Below are 21959 nucleotides of genomic sequence, written 5' to 3' on the forward strand. Positions count from 1 at the left end.
GCATGATTTGTGAAGGATATTACATTTTTATAATCAAAAACAAGCAATAAGCATTACAGTATGACTACATAATTTAAATATCAAAGATAGAAAAATTCAAAAAGAACATAAAATGCACATCTTTCTGATGTTCTTTTGGCACAACTACTTTCAAAACACATTACTAAGAGTAAGGAGACTCTTGATATTTGAGATGGATGTAATCAAGGACTTTCTGAACCTAAAATGGTACAAATTCCACTAACCACATCCACTTCAGAAAAATTACTGGGTACCCAATGAAAAGAAGAAAATCACAAAGCCTCATTAAAATGCAGGTGTTAGGTGGTTCTTTGTATACTTAGAAGATATTCAAAATTTTGCCTAAAAAATTATGAACTCCTTCATCATGGACCTTGCAACTTGTTAATAATCAAAGCTGTGACTGTTAAACCCTCAAATGTCAAGAGGCTGTTCTAAATGTTTGAGAAAAGAATGATGAATGAGAAATGAATTCAAAAGATCTTCTAGGCACCATATCAACATGAGACTTGTGACCTAAAAAACAGCACTTCTGAACATTTCCCCCTAGGGAATGAAAACTTAAGTTCACATAAGACCTATACACAAATGTTAAAGTAGCTTAAATTTATAATCACCAAAAACTGGAAACACAAATATCCTTCAACCAGTGAATCGATGAACAAGAGGACTTACCAAGTTCATTGAGACTCTGAGCAGCTTTTGTTATCTCTCTACTTCCCCCCTGCAGTTGTCCTTGGAGTCTCTTACTGAGATATAAGATGCGAATGATTCTCCGAAGCAAATCACAGGCAACCTGTGAAATGTTAAGTAAGTAAAGTCAATCCATGAAGTTTCATGACATAGTGAATCGACTGTCTAATCTTCCCAGATGCTAGAGATCCAATATCCAGGCAAGACAGAGCTCTGCCCAATTAAAGCAGAATCAGGTTTTTGTTTTTGTTTTAATATCCTTATGCAGGCCCAGTGTACAGCCAAGGTTGACAACCACTGTGCTAGGGCTGCTCAGCTTCCTAGTACTGTTCCTTATTGTTTCTTAGTTTATTGTTCCTACGTCCCTAGGGGAACAGACTTACTAGACCTTAAAGAATAAGCATGCCCTTAATTGATTCTTCCTAATTTATCATTAATGACTAAATGTAAAAGAGAAAGCTATTTTAAAAATAAACCTATAATTTGTATGTCACCTTCTATTCCCTTTTCTGTTATTACATCTAATCCTGGGTCTTTACCTATCCAAAAGACTAAGACATGAAATAATGACTCATGTATTTCTAGACAGAGGTAATCCAGGGTGACTGCCAGGAGAGAATGACAAGAAAGGAGATTGATGGAGTAACATATATGTAATTACTGTCAGCTTAAGTGGTGACAATAAAGAAAAAAGAGACAGTCTATGTTGCTACATCACAGCCATCTTTGAATGATCCTGAAGCTGGATGAAGCAACAACATCTCCCATCTAAGGAGGAAAATCCTAACTGGTGGCAATAATAATTAAAAGCCCTAGGAAGACAGGGTCCTGGGGCTTCAACTATAAACATTTTTTCTGAAAGAAATATACATATACCTCAGAGCCACACACAGCCCCACTCGTGCACATACAACATACACAAATATACAATCAAATATACGTTTACAAACATATGTAAATCAAGGCAGCCAAGTACTAAACATGTTTAACCTGACTGCTTTTCTGAGTAACAACAGTTTGAACTACTTAAAATAATAAAATAATGTCAAATAAAAATCCCCCCCCACCCACAAACTGAAGATTTAGGCATCTTAATCTTTTAGTTGAGTTCAGTTCAGTCGCTCAGCTGTGTCCGACTCTGCGACCCCATGAATCGCAGCACGCCAGGCCTCCCTGTCCATCACCAGCTCCCGGAGTTCACTCAAACTCATGTCCATCGAGTTGGTGATGCCATCCAGCCATCTCATCCTCTGTCATCCCCTTCTCCTCTTGCCCTCAATCCCTCCCAGCATCAGAGTCTTTTCCAATGAGTCAACTCTTCCCATGAGGTGGACAAAGTATAGGAGTTTCAGCTTCAGCATCAGTCCTTCCAAAGAACACCCAGGACTGATCTCCTTTAGAATGGACTGGTTGGATCTCCTTGCAGTCCAAGGGACTCTCAAGAGTCTTCTCCAATACCACAGTTCAAAAGCATCAATCCTTTGGCACTCAGCTTTCTTCACAGTCCAACTCTCACATGCATACATGACCACTGGAAAAACCATAGCCTTGACTAGACAGACCTTTGTTGGCAATGTCTCTGCTTTTGAATATGCATGCTATCTAGGTTGGTCATAACTTTCCTTCCAAAGAGTAAGCATCTTTTAATTTCATGGCTGCAATTACCATCTGCAGTGATTTTGGAACCCAAAAAAATAAAGTCTGACACTGTTTCTACTGTTTCCCCATCTATGTCCCATGAAGTGATGGGACCAGATGCCATGACCTTTGTTTTCTGAATGTTGAGCTTTAAGCCAACTTTTTCACTCTCCACTTTCACTTTCATCAAGAGGCTTTTTAGTTCCTCTTCACTTTCTGACATAAGGGTGGTGTCATCTGCATATCTCAGGTTATTGATATTTCTCCCGGCAATCTTGATTCCAGCTTGTGCTTCTTCCAGCCCAGTGTTTCTCATGATGGACTCTGCATATAAGTTAAATAAGCAGGGTAACAATATACAGCCTTGACAGACTCCTTTTCCTATTTGGAACCAGTCTGTTGTTCCATGTCCAATTCTAACTGTTGCTTCCTGACCTGCATACCTAGAGCCAGACATCCTGGAATGTGAAGTCAAGTGGGCCTTAGAAAGAAAGCATCACTATGAACAAAGCTAGTGGAGGTGATGGAATTCCAGTTGAGCTATTTCAAATCCTGAAAGATGATACTGTGGAAGTGCTGCACTCAATATGCCAGCAAATTTGGAAAACTCAGCAGTGGCCACAGGACTGGAAAAGGGCAGTTTTCATTCCAATCCCAAAGAAAGGCAATGCCAAAGAATGCTCAAACTACGGCACAATTGCACTCATCTCACACGCTAGTAAAGTAATGCTCAAAATTCTCCAAGCCAGGCTTCAGCAATATGTGAACCGTGAACTTCCAGATGTTCAAGCTGGTTTTAGAAAAGGCAGAGGAACCAGAGATCAAATTGCCAACATCCACTGGATCATGGAAAAAGCAAGAGAGTTCCAGAAAAACATCTATTTCTGCTTTATTGACTATGCCAAAGCCTTTGACTGTGTGGATCACAATAAACTGTGAAAAAATCTTTTAGTTAAATTTGATTTATTTTATGAATAGGTCATGGAAGCATATAATTCAAAAGATCAGAAGATAAAAAGTCACCATCATATTTCTATGTCTCAACTATGTAATCACCAAAAATAACCACTATTGTCACTTTCTTGCTTGTCAGAATTCTATTTTTAGATGTACTATTTGGAATGTAAAATCCCAAGCAATCATTCCTCTTAAGATTCTAAACACATCATGAGGAGAAATACCAGATCTTACTTTAGCCTAATCAGCACAAACTGTCCTTCCAGAATTCCCTTCTGCTGTTGCTGCTAAGTTGCTTCAGTCGTGTCCGACTCTGTGCGACTCCACAGATGGCAGCCCACCAGGCTCCCCCATCCCTGGGATTCTCCAGGCAAGAACACTGGAGTGGGTTGCCATTTCCTTCTCCAATGCATGAAAGTGAAAGTGGAGTCGCTCAGTCGTGTCTGACTCTAGCGACCCCATGGACTGCAGCCCACCAGGCTCCTCCGCTCATGGGATTTTCTAGGCAAAAGTACTGGAGTGGGGTGCCATTGCCTTCTCTGCCAGAATTCCCTAATATCTAACCAATAAAGGATATGCCCTCAAATATGAAAGCTTTGAACTTATTTCTAATGCTTTTCTGTTTAACCATACTTAATCTGTCACCAAGTTTTACTGATTATTCTTCTGTTGCATAATACAATAATTATTTTACCTCTATTCCCAAAAGCATCACCCTAATCCAAATCTTTACCACTTTTATCTTAACACTGTGGTCTCCTGGGTAGCTTTTCAATCTCTTGCTGAAATCCATCTTGCTGGCTTTATTGTCTTAGAAACAGTTTTCAGCACTTTAGTCCCCCCTTTTAATAAACTTCAGTGGCTCTCTACTAACAGATTATGTTGAATTCAACAGCATTTAATAAAATCCTCAGTCAACACATCTTAGATAATCTATAAGGCACCAACTTGCACCATTTCCTAATATAGTTGCTTCCACTCCAATTTCCTTTTCTTATTTTTTATTTCATACTTTTATCAGAAAATATAATACAATTATTCAGCATTGACAAGAAATGATCTATCAAGACAGAAAAAGACACAGAGGAATCTTGAATGCATTTTACTACGGGAAAGAGTCAATTTGAAAAGGCTATATATTATATGATTCCAACTATATGACTTTCTAGAAAAGACACAACTATGGAGACGGTTACAAAGATGAGCCATTGCCAGGAGTTGGGAGAATAAAGAGTCAAAGTAAAGAGGATTTGGAGGGCATTGGAAATACTATAGAAAGATGGATGTGTGCTATGTCCTTTTAGTCGTGTCTGACTCTTTGAGACCTATGGACTGTAGCCCACCAGGCTCCTCTGTCCATGATTCTCCAGGCAAGAATACTGGAATGGGTTGCCACACCTTCCTCCAGGGGATCTTCCTGACTCAGGGAATCGAACTCACATCTCCAGCAGCTCGTGCACTGCAGGCAGGTTCCTAACCGCTAAGCCACCAGGGAACCCCCATAGTGATGGATATATGTCATTATTATTTTGCAAAAGCCATAGAATATATACTAAGAGAGAACTATGGACTTTCATAATGATGTGTCAATGTAAGTTCATCATTTTTAACAAATATGCCACTCTGGTGACAGATATTGACTAACAGGGAGGCTATGCATGTGTGGGGACAAGGGATACATGGGAAATCTACATCTTCCTCTCAATTTTGCTATGAATCTAAACTGCTCTAAAAAAATCAGTATTTAAAAATATATTTAGATATTATATATATAGAAAATTACATACAGAAATTAAATAAATCAACTTGGAACTACCACGTGGATCAGGAAACAAAACTCTCTCTGCCACTACATAAGCCCTCCATGTTGTTGTTGCTGCTGTTCAGTAGCTCAGTCGTGTCCGACTCTTTGCGACCCCATGGACTGCAGCACGCCAGGCTTCCCTGTCCTTCACTGTTTCCCAGAGTTTGCTCGAATTCATGTCCATTGACTCGGTGATGCCATACACCATCTTGTCCTCTGTCGTCCACTTCTCCTCCTGCCTTCAATCTTTCCCAGCATCAGGGTCTTTTCAAATGAGTCAGTTCCTCGCATCAGGTAGCCAAAGTATTGGAGCTTCAGCTTCAGTATCAGTTCTTCCATTGAATATTCAAGGTTGATTTCCTTTATGATTGACTGGTTTGATCTCCTTGCAGTTCAAGGGACTCTCAAGAGTCTTCTCCAAAACCAAATTCAAAAGCATCAATTCTTTGGCGCTCAGATTTATTTTAAGGTCCAAACTCACATCCATACATGCTGCTGCTGCTGCTAAGTCGCTTCAGGCATGTCCGACTCTGTGCGACGCCATAGACAGCAGCTCAGGAGGCTCCCCTGTCCCTGGGATTCTCCAGGAAAGAACACTGGAGTGGGTTGCCATTTCCTTGCCCAATGCAGGAAAGTGAAAAGTGAGAGTGAAATCGTGTCTGACTTTTAACAACCCCATGGACTACAGTCTATCAGGCTCCTCCGACCATGGGATTTTCCAGGCAAGGGTACTGGAGCGGGTTGCCATTGCCTTCTCCACATCCATACGTGACTACTAGAAAAACCACAGCTTTGATTATATGGACCTTTGTTAGCAAAGTAATGTCTCTGCTTTTTAATATGCTAAGTTTCTCATACCTTTTCTTCCAAGGAGCAAGCGCCTTTTAATTTCATGAATACAGTCACATTCTGCAATGATTTTGGTGCCCAAGAAAATAAAGTCTGTTTCCTTTGTTTCCCCATCTATTCACCATGAAGTGATGGGACCAGATGCCATTTTCTTAGTTTTTTCAGTGTTGAGTTTTACACCAGCTTTTTCACTCTCCTCTTTCACTTTCACCAGGAGGCTCTTTAGCTCCTCTTAGCTTTCTGCCATAAGGATGGTATCATCTGCATTATTGATATTTGTCTCAGCATTCTTAATTCCAACTTGAGCTTCATCCAGCCCAGCATTTCACATGATGTACTCTGCATATAAGTTAAAGAAGCAGGGTGATAATACACAGCCTTTATGTATGCCTTTCCCAATTTGGAACCAGTCTATTGTTTCATGTCTGGTTCTAATTGTTGCTTCTTGACTTGCATACAGGTTTCACAGGAGGCAGGTCAGGTGGTCTGGTAGTTCCACCTCTTGAAGAATTTTCCACAGTTTGTTGTGATCTACACAGTCAAAGGCTGTGGAGTACTCAATGAAGCAGATGTTTTTCTGGAACTCTGTGGCTTTTTCTATGATCCAATGGATGTTGGCAATTTAATCTCTGGTTCCTCTGCCTTTTCTAAATCTAGCCTGAATATCTAGGAGTTCTCAGTTCACATACTGCTGAAGCCCAGCTTGGAGAACTTTGAGTATTACTTTGCTAGCATGTGAAATGAGTGCAACTGTGCTGTAGTCTGAACATTCTTTGGCACTGCTCTTCTCTGGGACTGGAATGAAACTGATCTTTTCCAGTCCTGTGGCCACTGCTGAGTTTTCCAAACTTGCTGACATATTGAGTGCAGCACTTTCACAGCATCATCTTTTAGGATTTCAAATAGCTCAGCTGGAATTCCATCACCTCCACTAGCTTTGTTCATAGTGATGCTTCCTAAGACTCACTTGACTAAAAGATGTCTTGCTCTAGGTGAGTGATCACACCATCGTGGTTATCTGGATCATTAAGATCTTTTTTGTATAGTTCTTCTGCATATTCTTGTCACCTCTCTTAAATATCTTCTGCTTCTGTTAGGTCCATACGGTTTCTGTCCTTTATTGTGCCCATCTTTCATGAAATGTTGCCTTGATATCTCTAATTTTCTCGAAAAGATTTCTTAGTCTTTCCCATTCTATTGTTTTCCTCTATTCCTTTGCATTGATCACTGAGGAAGGCTTCCTTATCTTTCCTTGCTATTCTTTGTAACTGTGCACTCAGATGGGTATATCTTTCCTTTCCTCCTTTGCCTTTCACTTCTCTTTTCTCAGCTATTTGTAAGGCCTCCTCAGACAACCATTTTGCCTTTTTGTATTTTTTTTTCTTGGGAATGGTTTTGATCACCACCTCCTGTACAATGTTATGAACCTCCAACCATAGTTTTTCAGACACTCTATCAGATCTAATCCATTGAATCTATTTGTCACTTCCACTGTATAATTGTAAGGGCTTTGATTTAGGTCATATCTGAATGGCCTAGTGGTTTTCCCTACTTTCTTCAATTTAAATATGAATTTTCCAATAAGGAGTTCATAATCTGAGCCATCAGCTCCCAGTTTTGTTTTTGCTGACTATATAGAGTTTCTTCATCTCTGCTGCAAAGAACATAATCAATCTGATTTCAGTATTGACCATTCTGGTGATGTCCCTATATAGAATCATCTCCTGTGTTGTTGGAAGAGGGTGTTTGCTATGATCAGTGCTTTCTCTTTCAAAACTGTTAGCCTTTGCCCTGCTTCATTTGGTACTCCAAGGCCCAACTTGCCTGTTACTCCAGGTATCTCTTGACTTCCTACTTTTGCATTCCAGTCATAACGTCCTCCACCCAACCTCCCTACTGGCTTTTGAGAGACATCATTCTGGCTTTTGTCATAATCATATCCTTATTTTTTTCATTTATAGCTTCATCACTGAAGTGTATATACCTAAATGCTATAGTTTAATTTTGTTCTTTTTAAATCTATATAGGTTCCCTTAGCATCTTTTTTCCTTTGCAATCTGTTAAATATGTTGGATCATCTGATCTATACAGTTTCCCACGGACTGGGTTTAGTTGATTACTGTCTTCTAGTTTAACAAGCCCCTGTATCTTCTATATTCCCTAAACATTAGTAGTTGGATATAAGCAGCTTCATCAGATTCAGGTTAATATTCTGGGCAAATTTATTCATTACTGTTGTTAGCAACACTGATACTCAACATCAAAATCCATTAACACATAATTTGCAACAGACAACAGATGTAGAGAACAAACATATTGATACCAAAGGGTAAAAGAGGGGATAGGATGAGTTGGGAAATTAGGAGTGACACATACATACACTACCAACAGATCACTATTGAGAACCTGCTGTATAGCACAGGGAACTCTACTCAGAGCTCTGTGGTGACCTAAATGAGAAGGTAATCCAAAAAAGAAGGGATACAGTAGGAAACACAGGAGATTTGGGTTCAATCCCTGGGTCAGAAAAATCCTCTGAAGAAGGAAATGGCAACCCATTCCAGTTTTCTTGCCTGGAAAATCCCATGGACAGAGGTACAGTCCAGGGGGCCACAAAGAGTCAGACACAATTTAGCAAGCAAACCCCCACCATCAAGTATATGTATGGCTGTCATTTTGCTGTACAGCAGAAACTGACAGCAGTATAAAGCAACTATACTCCAATTTATAAAAAATAATTATTATTATTATAACTGCAAAATGGTGTTACTCCAGTTTTATCATTTTGTCTTTATCTGCTAGCATATAAAATGTCTCTATTAGAAGAAGCTTTACCTCATCTATGTTAGTTTATCCAGTGGTACTGTTCATATAGAAAAGTAAGAATTATCACTGGGTTCCTTCCGTTGGTTTATCAATGGTTTATTTTCCTAAGAGCCACAAAAGATGAACAATTAAGTTCACTGTTTTGGGTATCATTATGAACTCATAGATTTAAAGATAATAAAAAGATGTGAAGCCACTGTAGCTCTTAGCCTTACAGGTGCTCACCATGTCCCATTTTTGGCCATGGGAGCCTCTGAGCCTGATCACATCTACTGATTTGCCGGAGACTGACAGGTTTTCTGGGATATAGGTGTTGCAGTGTTAAAACTGACACAGCTGGTCACCCTAGAGCCTCTTCAAGTTGGCTCCTGAATCCTTTTGTCATGACTCTACTTAGTGGTTATTGATAGTTTCCTTGGGATATACAGGTATAAAAATATTATAATGTATATTTCATGTCCCAGATCTGGAATCAAAGATTTATCAAAGAAGCCCTGATTTCCTTTAGAAGTCAGCAGCATTTGAAGACCATGTTGGGGAAACCAGGTCTGCTCATTTCTGAGACTTCGGAGTACACACAGTTAGGAAATGTTGAAATTAAAATACCACATAAATATTCATTTGCTTGATTCCACAATACACATAAAACAGTCTCAGATTAACATTATACATATATACAAAAATATATACATATGATGTGTACACTATTTTAAGATAAAATTAGAACATCTCATAAGTTCACTGATACTTCCACTTAAATAGGAACACAGAGTATTTATACTTAATCTTCTAAATTACATATGTAAATTATTTCTTCCACAGAGACTCCTGGCTCCAGAGACATCAGAGATAACAGAATTAGAATATGTATAATTATTCATTTGCTTTGCTGCATGATACAAACATTACCTGAACTCAAAACCGAAACTACAAATAAAAATATGATTGATGACAATTTAAAAAAACGGTTCCCCACATACTCTCCCCACGATGTCTTAGAGTTGAATTTTATTTCTTTGTCAAAACATACAGCCAGGGACTTCCTTGGAGGTCTAGTGGTTTGGAGTCTGCCTTCCAGCGTGGGGACAGCTGTTTGATCCCTGTTAGGAGAACTAAGATCCCACATGCTGCGGGGCAACTAGGCACCACAACTCCTGAGCCTGCTCACCTCAACTAGAAAGAAGCCTGTGCACCCCAAGGAGACATCTCACGTGCCACAAGACCCAATGCAGCCAAAAATAAATAAATATTTTTTAAAAGTAACATACAGCCATTACATACTACTTTATATCCCTCATTTAAGCCTCGTTCTTACTGTCATTGCTAGTTTTTACTTTGAAGTTTCTCTAGTCATTTGATTGTCTCAAGTATATCATCTATCAGAGTCCTAATAAAAGGTTATAGGAGCAAAAGTCCCTGGATTCTATGAGGACAGCAATCTCTATACATCAAAATCAGTTCAGCTGTTAAATCCATTATCTTTTGCTGCATAAGAAACCAGCCCAAAACACAGTGGTTTTAAACGATTTGTTCTTCCTCAAAACTCTGTGAGTCAGGAGTTTAGGCAGGGTTCATGTGCTTCATGTGGTATCCCCAGGTTACTCATTCTGCTACCTCCTGCTAACCACAAGGCTTCACTCCCCTGTCCCGTGCCTCAGCGCTTCTCTACCTTCATCTCCCCACCACGAGCACATGCTTTCTCACACCTTGATGGTCTCACAATGACTGTACTCTCAACGGAGAGTGGCTTTCCCAGAGCACAAACAAAAGCTGCTGCGCCCCTTGAATGCTAGCTCCCAAACTAGCCCAGCATGACTCCCACCAGCAGCGGTTCTCCCGTTTTGCTATCCTGCCTACTCTCAGTGTTTTCAAAGTGTTTAGGGACACTGGCGTCTTATGCTGCTGCTGCTATCTTCCCTCTTCCTTCCTTCCTGGTATATTACTTGTTTGGTGGATAATTATTTATAAAGCCAGTTAACTAAATCATCATCACACAGAACAATGCAGATAAAATTATTTGACTTCGTTATCAACTGAAAACTAAAAAGAATCCTATAAATGTATATGGTGAAAAACACATACATGTAAAAAACATGAACATAAAAAGAGAAAAGGCTTTATGAATCCTTTCCTCCTCCTTCATATCAACATTTTCTCAAACTTTCTTACTTATATAATTTTGAAGTTAAAAAACTAAATTAAAAACCTTAAATTGGAAAGCTAATATATGTGACTTAAAAAGTAAAATGATAAAAAGTGAAAAAAATTAAAAGATAAAAAATTTATATGCACGTATGTGAATTATACCTCAATAAAGCTGTTGTATTTTTCAAAACATATGATTAAAAGTGTTAAAAAAAAAAATAAGATTTGAAAGTTTAAAAACTCATTTTCTTATATAATGTTAAAGTTAAAAAAGTTTATATATTCTATGTAAAGGATAATAAGCTCTTAAATTTTTCTTTCTGAAAAACTCTGAGGCAGTTCATAAGCAAACGTTACTAAAAAGAGCTAAGATGGAGATGATTCTTGGGGTGATAATTAAATTCAACTCATGTTTTCATGTATATAGATGAAGTCAGAAGCTTCTGCTCAGAGAAAGAAAAAGCCTTCTGGAAAGAATAAAGTGGGGATAAAAAGCAAAAAAAAAAAAATTAAAGGTAAAAGTACTTTCTTCTAATTGAGGGTACAGCATAGTGATTTTATGTTCAAGGCAAAAACAAGTTCAGAGCCATTTCTTTCTTCTTCTTATATCACATGCACTTAAATGAATTTAAAGCTCAAAGAATAAAAAGATTAAACAGGAACATTAAAGTTTCTCCAAAATTTAAAATGGAAATGTCTAGACAAAGTAAACAGAATAAAAATGGTTAAAACATAAAATTCCAAAGAGCCCTTGGACATCAAAGAAGTTTCAATTTCCATGATGAACATCCCTCTTATAGGTAAGACTCATCCTAAGGTAGGAGTCAATTTAGGAAAAATTAAATACTAGAAATAAAGATATCAAAATGTACCTGGCACATTTTTCTTTTCTTTCTCTCCCTTCTCCTCTTTCTTCCTTTATGATAAATTTACCAGATACTCAACTCAGTTGCTGCTATGCAGTAGTATAATATTTTTTACAATAAGACTATAGAAAATAACACTAATACATATAAAAAGTGTTTATTTTAAACACAAATAATCCTGACCTCACACTATCATAACCGTAAGAATAAAAGCACTCATAAAAGAAACTATCACAGTGTCACGGAATCACAGCATTTTACAGCTGGAAGAGAATTCACAGATCCAGTCCAAACTTTCACTGTATAAAGATACTAAACCACCAAGAACACCACAACAAATATAGTAATTATGTAAAGTGAAATGTGTATTACTAACCTTACTGTGGTAATCATTTTACAATATATACATCTACCAAATAATCACACTGTGCATCTTAAATGTACACGTTATGTCAATTATATCTCAAAGCTGCAAACAAAAAAATAATAGTTTGTTCGTGACCATGAAGCTAGAAGGATGAAGAATGTAGTCGGGTCTCATAACACCTAGTCCAGTGCTCTTCATCCATGCTTTATGAATCTAGATTTGATTTTAATTTTTCTACTACAAGCAAGTTTCTAAAAACCAGGAGTCATACTTTCTACTTTTTTACATATTCCATAGAATCAAAATCACAGAATACTAAATTTAGCGAGAGAAATTCTGTTTCAGTCTGAACATTGCTGCATATTGGCTATATGAACTTCAGCAAGTAACTTTCAGAAGCTAAGTTTTTATTCACTCATAAAGTGATGAGCTATGTAACTTCTAAACACAATTATTGACTTAGAATACTTGAAATTTTTCATAAAGTCCCACATAAATTTGAAAAAAAAAATTTTTATCATGAATTCCAAGTGAGGTAGCAAAAATGAGATTCTTAAAACTTACTGTCAAAAGACTGTACTAAACAAAGAGGGGAAATGAAGTGCATGATGCTGCATTTCGTAACCATTTAATATGGTACATAACACTATTCTACAGCTTCCCAAGTGGCATCAGTGGTAAAGAATCCGTCTGCCACTGTAGGAGACATAAGAGACGCAGGTTTGATCCCTGCATCAGGAAGATCCCCTGGAGGAAGAAATGGCAACCAACACCAGTATTCTTGCCTGGAGAATCCCCTGGACAGAGGAGCCTGGCAGACTACAGTGCACTGGGTCGCAAAGGGTAAGACACGATGGAAGCAACTTAGAGCACACACGCATAGAACACTATGCTAAAGCGAAAAATTCCTAAAACAAACCAGAGGAAATCTACAGATTACCTTCAAAAGACCAGGTCAGAATGACAGTTTCTCAACAACTAAACTGGAAGCCAGAACAGAATTGAATTATGTATGACACATATAAAAAGTTAACAAGGAAGGGAGGGAGGAAGGAAGGAAACAGAAAAATAACTTAAAAGGGACCAAAAGATTTGAAAAGACATTTCTCCAGAGAAGATACACAGTGACCAACAGGCACAATAAAAAATGCTCAGTATCACTAGTCACTTGGAAAATTTGTATCAAAACAACAATATACTACTTCATAAGTGGTAGGATGGCTATATTAAAAAGAAAAGAAGTATTGGCAGGAAAGGAAAAAATTGAAACCCTCATACATAGCTGATAGGAATGCAAAATGGTACGGCTTCCTTGGAAAACACTTTGGCGCTCCCAAAATGTTCTAATTGACATATAAGGCCCAGTGGTAGAGAATCCACCCGCCAGTGCAGGAGATGCAAGAGACACAGGTTCAATCCCTGGGTTGGGAGGATCCCTTGGAGAAGGAAATGGCAACCTGCACTAGTACTCTTGCCTGGAAAATTCCATGGACAGACAAGCCTAGCAGGCTACAGACCATAGGGCTGCAAACAGTCAGACATAACTGAGCAACTGAGCACACATAATGCTGTTTAGGTATATGTATATGATTTGATACATCAAAATATTAAACATAGAGTTAGCATATGACCTAGCATATCTCAAATACACATCCAATTAAAAAAACTGTACATACAAAAATTTATACACAAATGTTCCTAAGAATTCTTACTCATAATAGTCAATAAGAGGAAACAACCCAAATATCAACTGCTGCTGCTGCTGCTGCTAAGTCACTTCAGTCGTGTCCGACTCTTCTCGACCCCGTGGACTGCAGCCTACCAGGCTCCCCCGTTCATGGGATTTTCCAGGCAAGAGTACTGGAGTGCCATCGCCTTCTCTGAAATATCAACTGATAGGTAAGTAAAATAAATGGATAAACAAAAATGTGCCATACCCTTACAATGGATTATTATTTGGTCACAAAAAGGAAAGTACTGACACATCAATTCTTCAGCACTCAGCCTTCTTTATGGTCCAACTTTCACATCCATACGACTATTGCTCCCCTTGAAAGAGAAGCATGACAAACCTATACAGTGTTTTAGAAAGCAGAGACGTCACTTTGCCAACAAAGATCTGTATAGCCAAAGCTATGGTTTTCCCAATAGTCGTATGGATGTGAAAGTTGGACCATAAAGAAGGCTGGGTGCTGAAGAATTGATGCTTTCAAATTGTGGTACTGAAGAAGACCTGAGAGTCCCTTGGACTCCAAGGAGATCACACCAGTCAATCCTAAAGAAAATCTACCCTGAATTTTCATTGGAAGGACTGATGCTGAAGCTGAAGCTCCAAGACTTTGGCCACATGATGCAAAGAGCCAACTCATTGGAAAAGACCTGGATGCTGGGAAAAACTGAGGGCAAGAGAAGAAGGGGACGACTGAGGATGAGATGGTTGGGTGGCATCACTGATTTGATGGATGTGAGTTTTTGAGCAAACTCCAGGAGATAGTGAAGAACAGGGAAGCCTGGCGTGCTGCAGTCCATGGATTTAAAAGAATCAACAGGACTTAGTGACTGAACAGCAACATCTATTATAGGAATTATATGACTAGGTTATTTACATTTGACCACAGAAAACTGTAAGGATAAAAGTTAGGTTTCTTTTTGTTCTCTATCAAGAGAAATAATTTTGAATTATAAAAAGTTAGTAAAATTATTATACACTATAGTAATAAGAACTGTACAAAAAAGATCTTCACGACTCAGATAATCACGATGGTGTGATCACTGACCTAGAGCCAGACATCCTGGAATGTGAAGTCAAGTGGGCCTTAGAAAGCATCACTACGAACAAAGCTAGTGGAGGTGATGGAATTCCAGTTGAGCTCTTTCAAATCCTGAAAGATGATGCTGTGAAAGTGCTGCACTCAATATGCTAGCAAATTTGGAAAACTCAGCAGTGGCCACAGGACTGGAAAAGATCAGTTTTCATTCCAATCCCAAAGAAAGGCAATGCCAAAGAATGCTCAAACGACCGCACAACTGCACTCATCTCACATGCTAGTAAAGTAATGCTCAAAATTCTCCAAGCCAGGCTTCAGCAATACATGAACCATGAACTTCCTGATGTTCAAGCTGGTTTTAGAAAAGGCAGAAGAACCAGAGATCAAATTGCCAATATCTATTGGATCATGGAAAAAGCAAGAGAGTTCCAGAAAAACATCTATTTCTGCTTTATTGACTATGCCAAAGCCTTTGACTGTGTGGACCACAATAAACGGTGGACAATTCTGAAAGAGATGGGAATACCAGACCACCTGCCTCTTGAGAAATCTGTATGCAGGTCAGGAAGCAACAGTTAGAACTGGACATGGAACAACAGACTGGTTCCAAATAGGAAAAGGAGTACATCAAGGCTGTATATTGTCACCCTGTTTATTTAACTTCTATGCAGAGTATATCATGAGAAACGCTGGACTGGAAGAAACACAAGCTGGAATCAAGATTGCCGGGAGAAATATCAATAACCTCAGATATGCAAGATGACACCACCCTTATGGCAGAAAGTGAAGAGGAACTAAAAAGCCTCTTGATGAAAGTGAAAGAGGAGAGTGAAAAAGTTGGCTTAAAGCTCAACATTCAGAAAACGAAGATCATGGCATCTGGTCCCATCACTTCATGGGAAATAGATGGGGAAACAGTGTCAGACTTTATTTATTGGGGCTCCAAAATCACTGCAGATGGTGACTGCAGCCATGAAATTAAAAGACGCTTACTCCTTGGAAGGAAAGTTATGACCAACCTAGATAGCATATTCAAAAGCAGAGACATTACTTTGCCAACAAAGGTCCATCTAGTCAAGGCTATGGTTTTTCCTGTGGTCATGAACGGATGTGAGAGTTGGATTGTGAAGAAGGCTGAGCGCCGAAGAATTGATGCTTTTGAACTGTGGAGTTGGAGAAGACTCTTGAGAGTCCCTTGGACTGCAAGGAGATCCAACAAGTCCATTCTGAAGGAGATCAGCCCTGGGATTTCTTTGGAAGGAATGATGCTAAAGCTGAAACTCCAGTACTTTGGCCACCTCATGGGAAGAGTTAACTCATTGGAAAAGACTCTGATGCTGGGAGGGATTGGGGGCAGGAGGAGAAGGGGATGACAGAGGATGAGATGGCTGGATGGCATCACCGACTCAATGGACGTTAGTCTGAGTGAACTCCGGGAGTTGGTGATGGACAGGGAGGCCTGGCGTGCTGCGATTCATGGGGTCGCAAAGAGTCAGACACGACTGAGTGACTGAACTGAACTGATAGTAATAAGAGTGAAAATAATTCACTTGAATAGTAGTTTTGATTTTTACTTTTTAAACTGAACATCTTCTTTTAAAGCACTTGAATATTTTCTTTTTCTCTCATATTCTCTTACTTCCTCAGAATTCATTCTCTTGAAATCTATACCCTTATAAAGACAAAATGAACTAAAATTACAAAGAAATGACAAATGAGGACCTACCTGAAGTCTTGCTAGTTGAGCAGTACGGGCTACTATTTTATTGTACGGCTCAATAATTTTTGCTTTCATCCTAAAGGAAAAACAAAAAGAGGAGAGATAAAATCATCTTCAAAATATCAATGGATAAAAATCTTTCCATTTCACTTATTTACAAAATGAACAACAGTACCTATCAACGGCTCCCTGTAAAGCCCCAATTCTTGTCTGCATCATCTGAAGGACACCTAGGAAAACATAACAGCTTACATTACTTTAGAAATTTACATGGGTTTCAAGTTGGGTAAAAAGTTAAAAGGAAAAAACTGAAAAATGTTTCCATTTTTTTCTGCTATGATCATAATCAAACTGTATCTTTTACCTAGACTATTCAAAAACCTCTAACTAGTTTTCCTCTACTCCAAATCTTACTTCACCAACGAAGTCTTACAAGGAATAGGGTGTACACGTGCTAAGTCACTTCAGTCGTGTCCAGCTCTTTACAATCCTATGGACTGTAGCCCACAGGGCTCTTCTGAACATGGGATTTCTCCAGGCAAGAATACTGGAGTGGGTTGCCATGCCCTCCTCCAAGGGATTTTCCCAACCCAGTGATGGAACCCAAGTCTCTGTGTCTCCTGCATTGGCAGACAGGTTCCTTCCCACTAGCCACCACAAGGAAGGGGGAGTGACTGCTTAATGGTTACAAGGTTTCCATTTGGAGTGATGAAAAAAATCTGGAACTGGATAGTGATGCTTATTAATGGCACTGAATTAGCATTAATATGATTAAAGGGGTAAATTCCATGTTAATGTGTGAAAAGTGAAAATGAAAGTCGCTCAGTCACATCAAACTCTTTGTGACCCAATGGACTGTAGCCTGCCAGGCTCCTCTGTTTGTGGGGATCCTCCAGGCAAGAATACTGGAGTAGATATCCGTTTCCTTCTGACCAGTGGATCTTCCCAACCCAGGGATCAAAGCCAGGTCTTCCGCATTTCAGGCAATTCTTTACCAGCTGAGCCACCAGGGAAGCCCAAGAATACTGGATTGGGTAGCCTATCCCTTCTCCAGGAGCTCTTCCTGACCTAGGAATTGAATGGTGGTCTCCTGCATTGCAGGCAGATTCTTTACAAGCTGAGCTACCAGGGAAACCCGTTATTAATACGCATTGTACTATAATCACACACACACACAAAAGCCTGCATGATCTTTAGAAGTATAAATTATATTTAACACGTATTTGCTAAAATCTATCCACAGTCTCCCTTTCATTCCTAGGTTAAAACTGAAGTCCACAGCTTGATCTCCAAGGCCCTGAACAATTTGGGTGACGTACTCCGCTCCTGGTATATTCTCTCTAACCACCAGTGATAGATAAATAATAGATACAGAGAGCAAGTATATTATTGCCTTTACTCTCTATTTATATAACACGATGAAGAACCATTTATAAAATTGTAGAACTATTTTCAGGAAGACAGATCTTAAATTTGACTATATGCCTAAAAATGGGTTTTCTAGTATTACAGATCTAATTATTTTGAACTCCATTCTTTAAAACTCAGTTTCTATAGTCAACTGACATCACTGTAGTTTTAAAACACAGCATTCTATAAATAAATTCAAGTATAGAATGTTGTCACATATTAGATGAGGTAATTTTAAGGTTAATTAACATTCCTGCTGCTGCTGCTAAGTTGCTTCAGTCGTGTCCGATTCTGTGCGACCCCATAGACGGCAGCCCACCAGGCTCCCCCATCCCCGGGATTCTCCAGGCAAGAACACCGGAGTGGGTTGCCATTTCCTTCTCCAATGCACAAAAGTGCAAAGTGAAAGTGAAGTCGCTCAGTCGTGTCCGACTCAGCGACCCCATGGACTAAAGCCTGCCACAAATATGTTTTAATTTGGCTCAGTTCAATAGAATCCTTTCTGGACCCAGAGATTATGCTTTTCTGCTGGCTTTATGGTTCACTGACCTGAAATCTCCAAGAATGCACTGGTCTTCCTTGTTATCATCACTTCCTTACATGTTTTTCTCTCCACAACCCACTCATGAGAGCTTTCACACATATTCCACTAAAACAGACCTTGTCAAGGTCACCAGAAATCTCCAAGGTGCCAATTTCTATTATCAGTTCTGTCTTGATCCTGTTCAAACTCTCAAAAATTCACTTCACGTTGAACCACTCCCTTCCTAAAACATGTTTTACTCTAGCCTTCCAAATCATTACACCCCCTGGGTTCCTTCCGATCACAGTAGTTGCTCCTACTCCTTCTCCATTAGATCTCTACATGCTGGAGTACTCCCAGAGATGATCTTCAGTTATCTTCACCTCTCCATCCAGAGTCTCTCTTAGTATTTAAAACATGGGGTCTGAATGAAATCTCGATCTATTCAATAAAATACTGATTTGAGATATACACATATGCACCTGTATCTATATTTTCTTTATATCTGCCTAACTATACACACACATACACACACACAAGTCTTTAGTTCAGAACTTTCTTATGACAAGTTTAAGACACCCAAGATAAGATCTGCCCCAAAGTCATGATCCTCTCCAGTCTAACTCATCTCAGTTACTTACACCATCAACTATCCAATTTTTCAGACTAAAATTTCAGGAATCACTCTTGGTGAGTTTTTTTCCCTCAGACCTTTAATTTCCCATCAACAAATCCTATCTACTCTATTCCCATCTTATACCATCCACTTCTCTCTCTTTACATCCACCACTCTAATTCAAGGCACCATCAACTTCTATTACTCTAACTTTTAAATGGGAACCCCAGATCCTACTCTTGCCTTCCTATAGAACCACCAGAGAAAACATTTTAGAGCACTAATCACATAATATCTCTAATTAAAATCCTCCAATGGCTTACCACTGCATTTAGAATGAAAATCAAAATTCCTTTCCAAGAACCTCATCTACAATTCTTTTCTTCATTCACTAAACTCTTAATCATACTAGACTTTCTTCCCTTCAAACATGCCACACTAATTCCATTTATTGGTCCCTCAGCTTACCATACTCTTCTCCCCAGAGAGTCATGTGGTAGCTCTTTATCATCACTCAGATCTCAGCTCAAATGTCATCTTCTCAGAGATATCCCTGCTCATCCTAGCTAGTAAGGGACTCCCCTTCTATCTCGTCATCTATTTTCTTTTAGAACTTACAAATACCTGAAGTTTCCTACTAACGTATTTTTTGGGTCTAATTTCCTACCTAGAACATAAATATCACCTGAACAGTGACTGTGGCTTTTGTTCACAGGTGCCTGGTATCTAACAATTTCTCAATTAATGAGTGAGCAAATAAATTAATAAATTAAGCAATCTCTTTTTAATTAAATAGGCTTAAGTGAGATTCCTGGGTGGCTCAGTTGTAAAGAATCCTCCTGCCAATGCAGGAGATGTGGGTTCAGTCCCTGGGTTCAAAAGATTCCAAGGAGGAGAAAATGGCAACCTGCTCCAGCATTCTTGCTGGGAAAATCCCATGGACAGAGAAGCCTGGCGGGCTACAGCCCGAGGGGTCACAAGAGTTGGACACAACTAAGCGACTGACAGGCACACACACATGCACAATTAAACATACCTCCATAAAAACAGGGATTTTTTATAATGTTACAAGTGCCTGGAATCTAGCAAATTCTCGATTAAAATTTAAATGAATAAATGAACAGGACAGAGAGAGTAAGTTTTATTTCATTTTAAGAGATAAAGCACAGTAGATTTTACCGAATGTTTTCTTTTTTAATTAATTGTATTGGAGTGTAGTTGCTCAACCACGTTGTTAGTTTCTACAAAAATATAAATTTTAATAAAATAGGCTAAATGAATACACCTCCAAATGAATTATATAGCACAAAATTTTAAATATATAGGAGAAAAAGCAGATGAAGTAAAAAGCTGGGAAACTACTCATTTTCAAATACCTAACACAAATCTTAAAATTTTTAATATGCTTAGAAATACACATCATGTTAAAATACTGATTCATACCTTGACTTCTTATGTTCAAATAATCTGCAGAATACTTTTAGATTACCATAGGAAATTACAGAAGTCAGCCTTTGTACTGTATACTCTCATCCAATGGATAATCATTCTAACTCAGTCAAATAGCGTATTTTAAATGTTGTAATCACTGAAAAGCAAGCATTCAGGGGAAAATCAGCACACTACAGAACTTAACACACATAGGGAATTACCTGGCGGTCCAGTGGTTAATGTGGAGCTCTATACCAAAGTCACTGGTATAAAGCCTTTGACCAAGGTCACAAATGTGGAGCCTTGTACCAAGGTCATCTCCGGAACTGACCAAGCCCCACAGCAATTGTTGCCATGAGCCTCCACCCATCTAAACCAGCCAGCTCCAGTTCCCTGACCCCATATTAGATTAAAAAAAAAATACCCACCCTGTGCTGTGCTCAGTCACGTCCGACTCTTTGAGAACCTCCCTATAGCACCCTAAACAATCACCTAATGGCACCCAGCAAGAACTCGGTCTTGAGGCTATAAAATTGGCCACTAACACACAAAAGCCATCGGCTCACCCTTGAGCTGGCCTGCTGTTCTAAGTGTCTCCCGCTGTAATAAACTCTATTCTCTCATTCTGCCTCATGTCTAAAAACTATCTTCCAATCCATGCACAGACCGTGACAATTAGAATTCAGTACTTTCACTGCCATAGCCCAGGGTTCAATCCCTGGTTGGGGAACTAAGATCGCACAAGCTGCATGATGCAGCCAATTAAAAAAAATAAAAAGAACTAAGCATATATACAAAAACCACAGTAAGAAGTATTTTTGTTGTGATGATTTATCTACACATATTTAAACTCAAAATCAACATACTACCATGACATCCCTATAGGTTTTATAAAGGAAAAAAATCATTTATCATTTGTTTACAAAAATTACCATTAAAAACCAGGTAGTGTTTCTTGCTTCCAGAAACTTATAAAATACTATGAGATTAAAAAAATTAACTTGCAACAGTAAGTCAGTACCTAGAGCCTCTTAATTTTCCCATAGTCTAGTATCTATCCTAAATATTCAAGAAACAGACAAACTATTATTTTTAAAATACTATGTTCTTCATCAGGATGCATTAGAAACAGTGTACATGCTGAGAATAATACCTTTGAGTATGTGTAAGAAATACTGGGGAAGCATTAAAGAATATTGCCTCACAAAAGGCAATATCCTTCTTCCTCAATAATTCAACCAACAAAGGGAAAAATCATTTAGCTTTCTTTTGATGTGCAGTGATTAATAATGTAATCACAAGTGGTGACAGAAAACACAGTATTA

The 21959-nt window shown here is 38.7% G+C and overlaps 1 protein-coding gene across 1 annotated transcript in view; it reads right to left on the bottom strand.

The window, feature by feature from the left end:
- Positions 1 to 21959, bottom strand: part of COG5 (component of oligomeric golgi complex 5) — a 275549-nt gene that overhangs the window by 241894 nt on the left and 11696 nt on the right. Inside the window, exons 4-6 of the mRNA XM_003585967.6 lie at positions 16830 to 16884; positions 16661 to 16730; positions 697 to 817 (exon numbers count right to left, since the gene is read on the bottom strand). Coding sequence (XP_003586015.5) covers positions 697 to 817; positions 16661 to 16730; positions 16830 to 16884 — 246 coding nt within the window. The remainder of the gene's footprint in view (positions 1 to 696; positions 818 to 16660; positions 16731 to 16829; positions 16885 to 21959) is intronic.

This window comes from Bos taurus, chromosome 4 (genome assembly GCF_002263795.3).
Source record: "Bos taurus isolate L1 Dominette 01449 registration number 42190680 breed Hereford chromosome 4, ARS-UCD2.0, whole genome shotgun sequence".
Classification (NCBI taxonomy): domain Eukaryota; kingdom Metazoa; phylum Chordata; class Mammalia; order Artiodactyla; family Bovidae; genus Bos; species Bos taurus.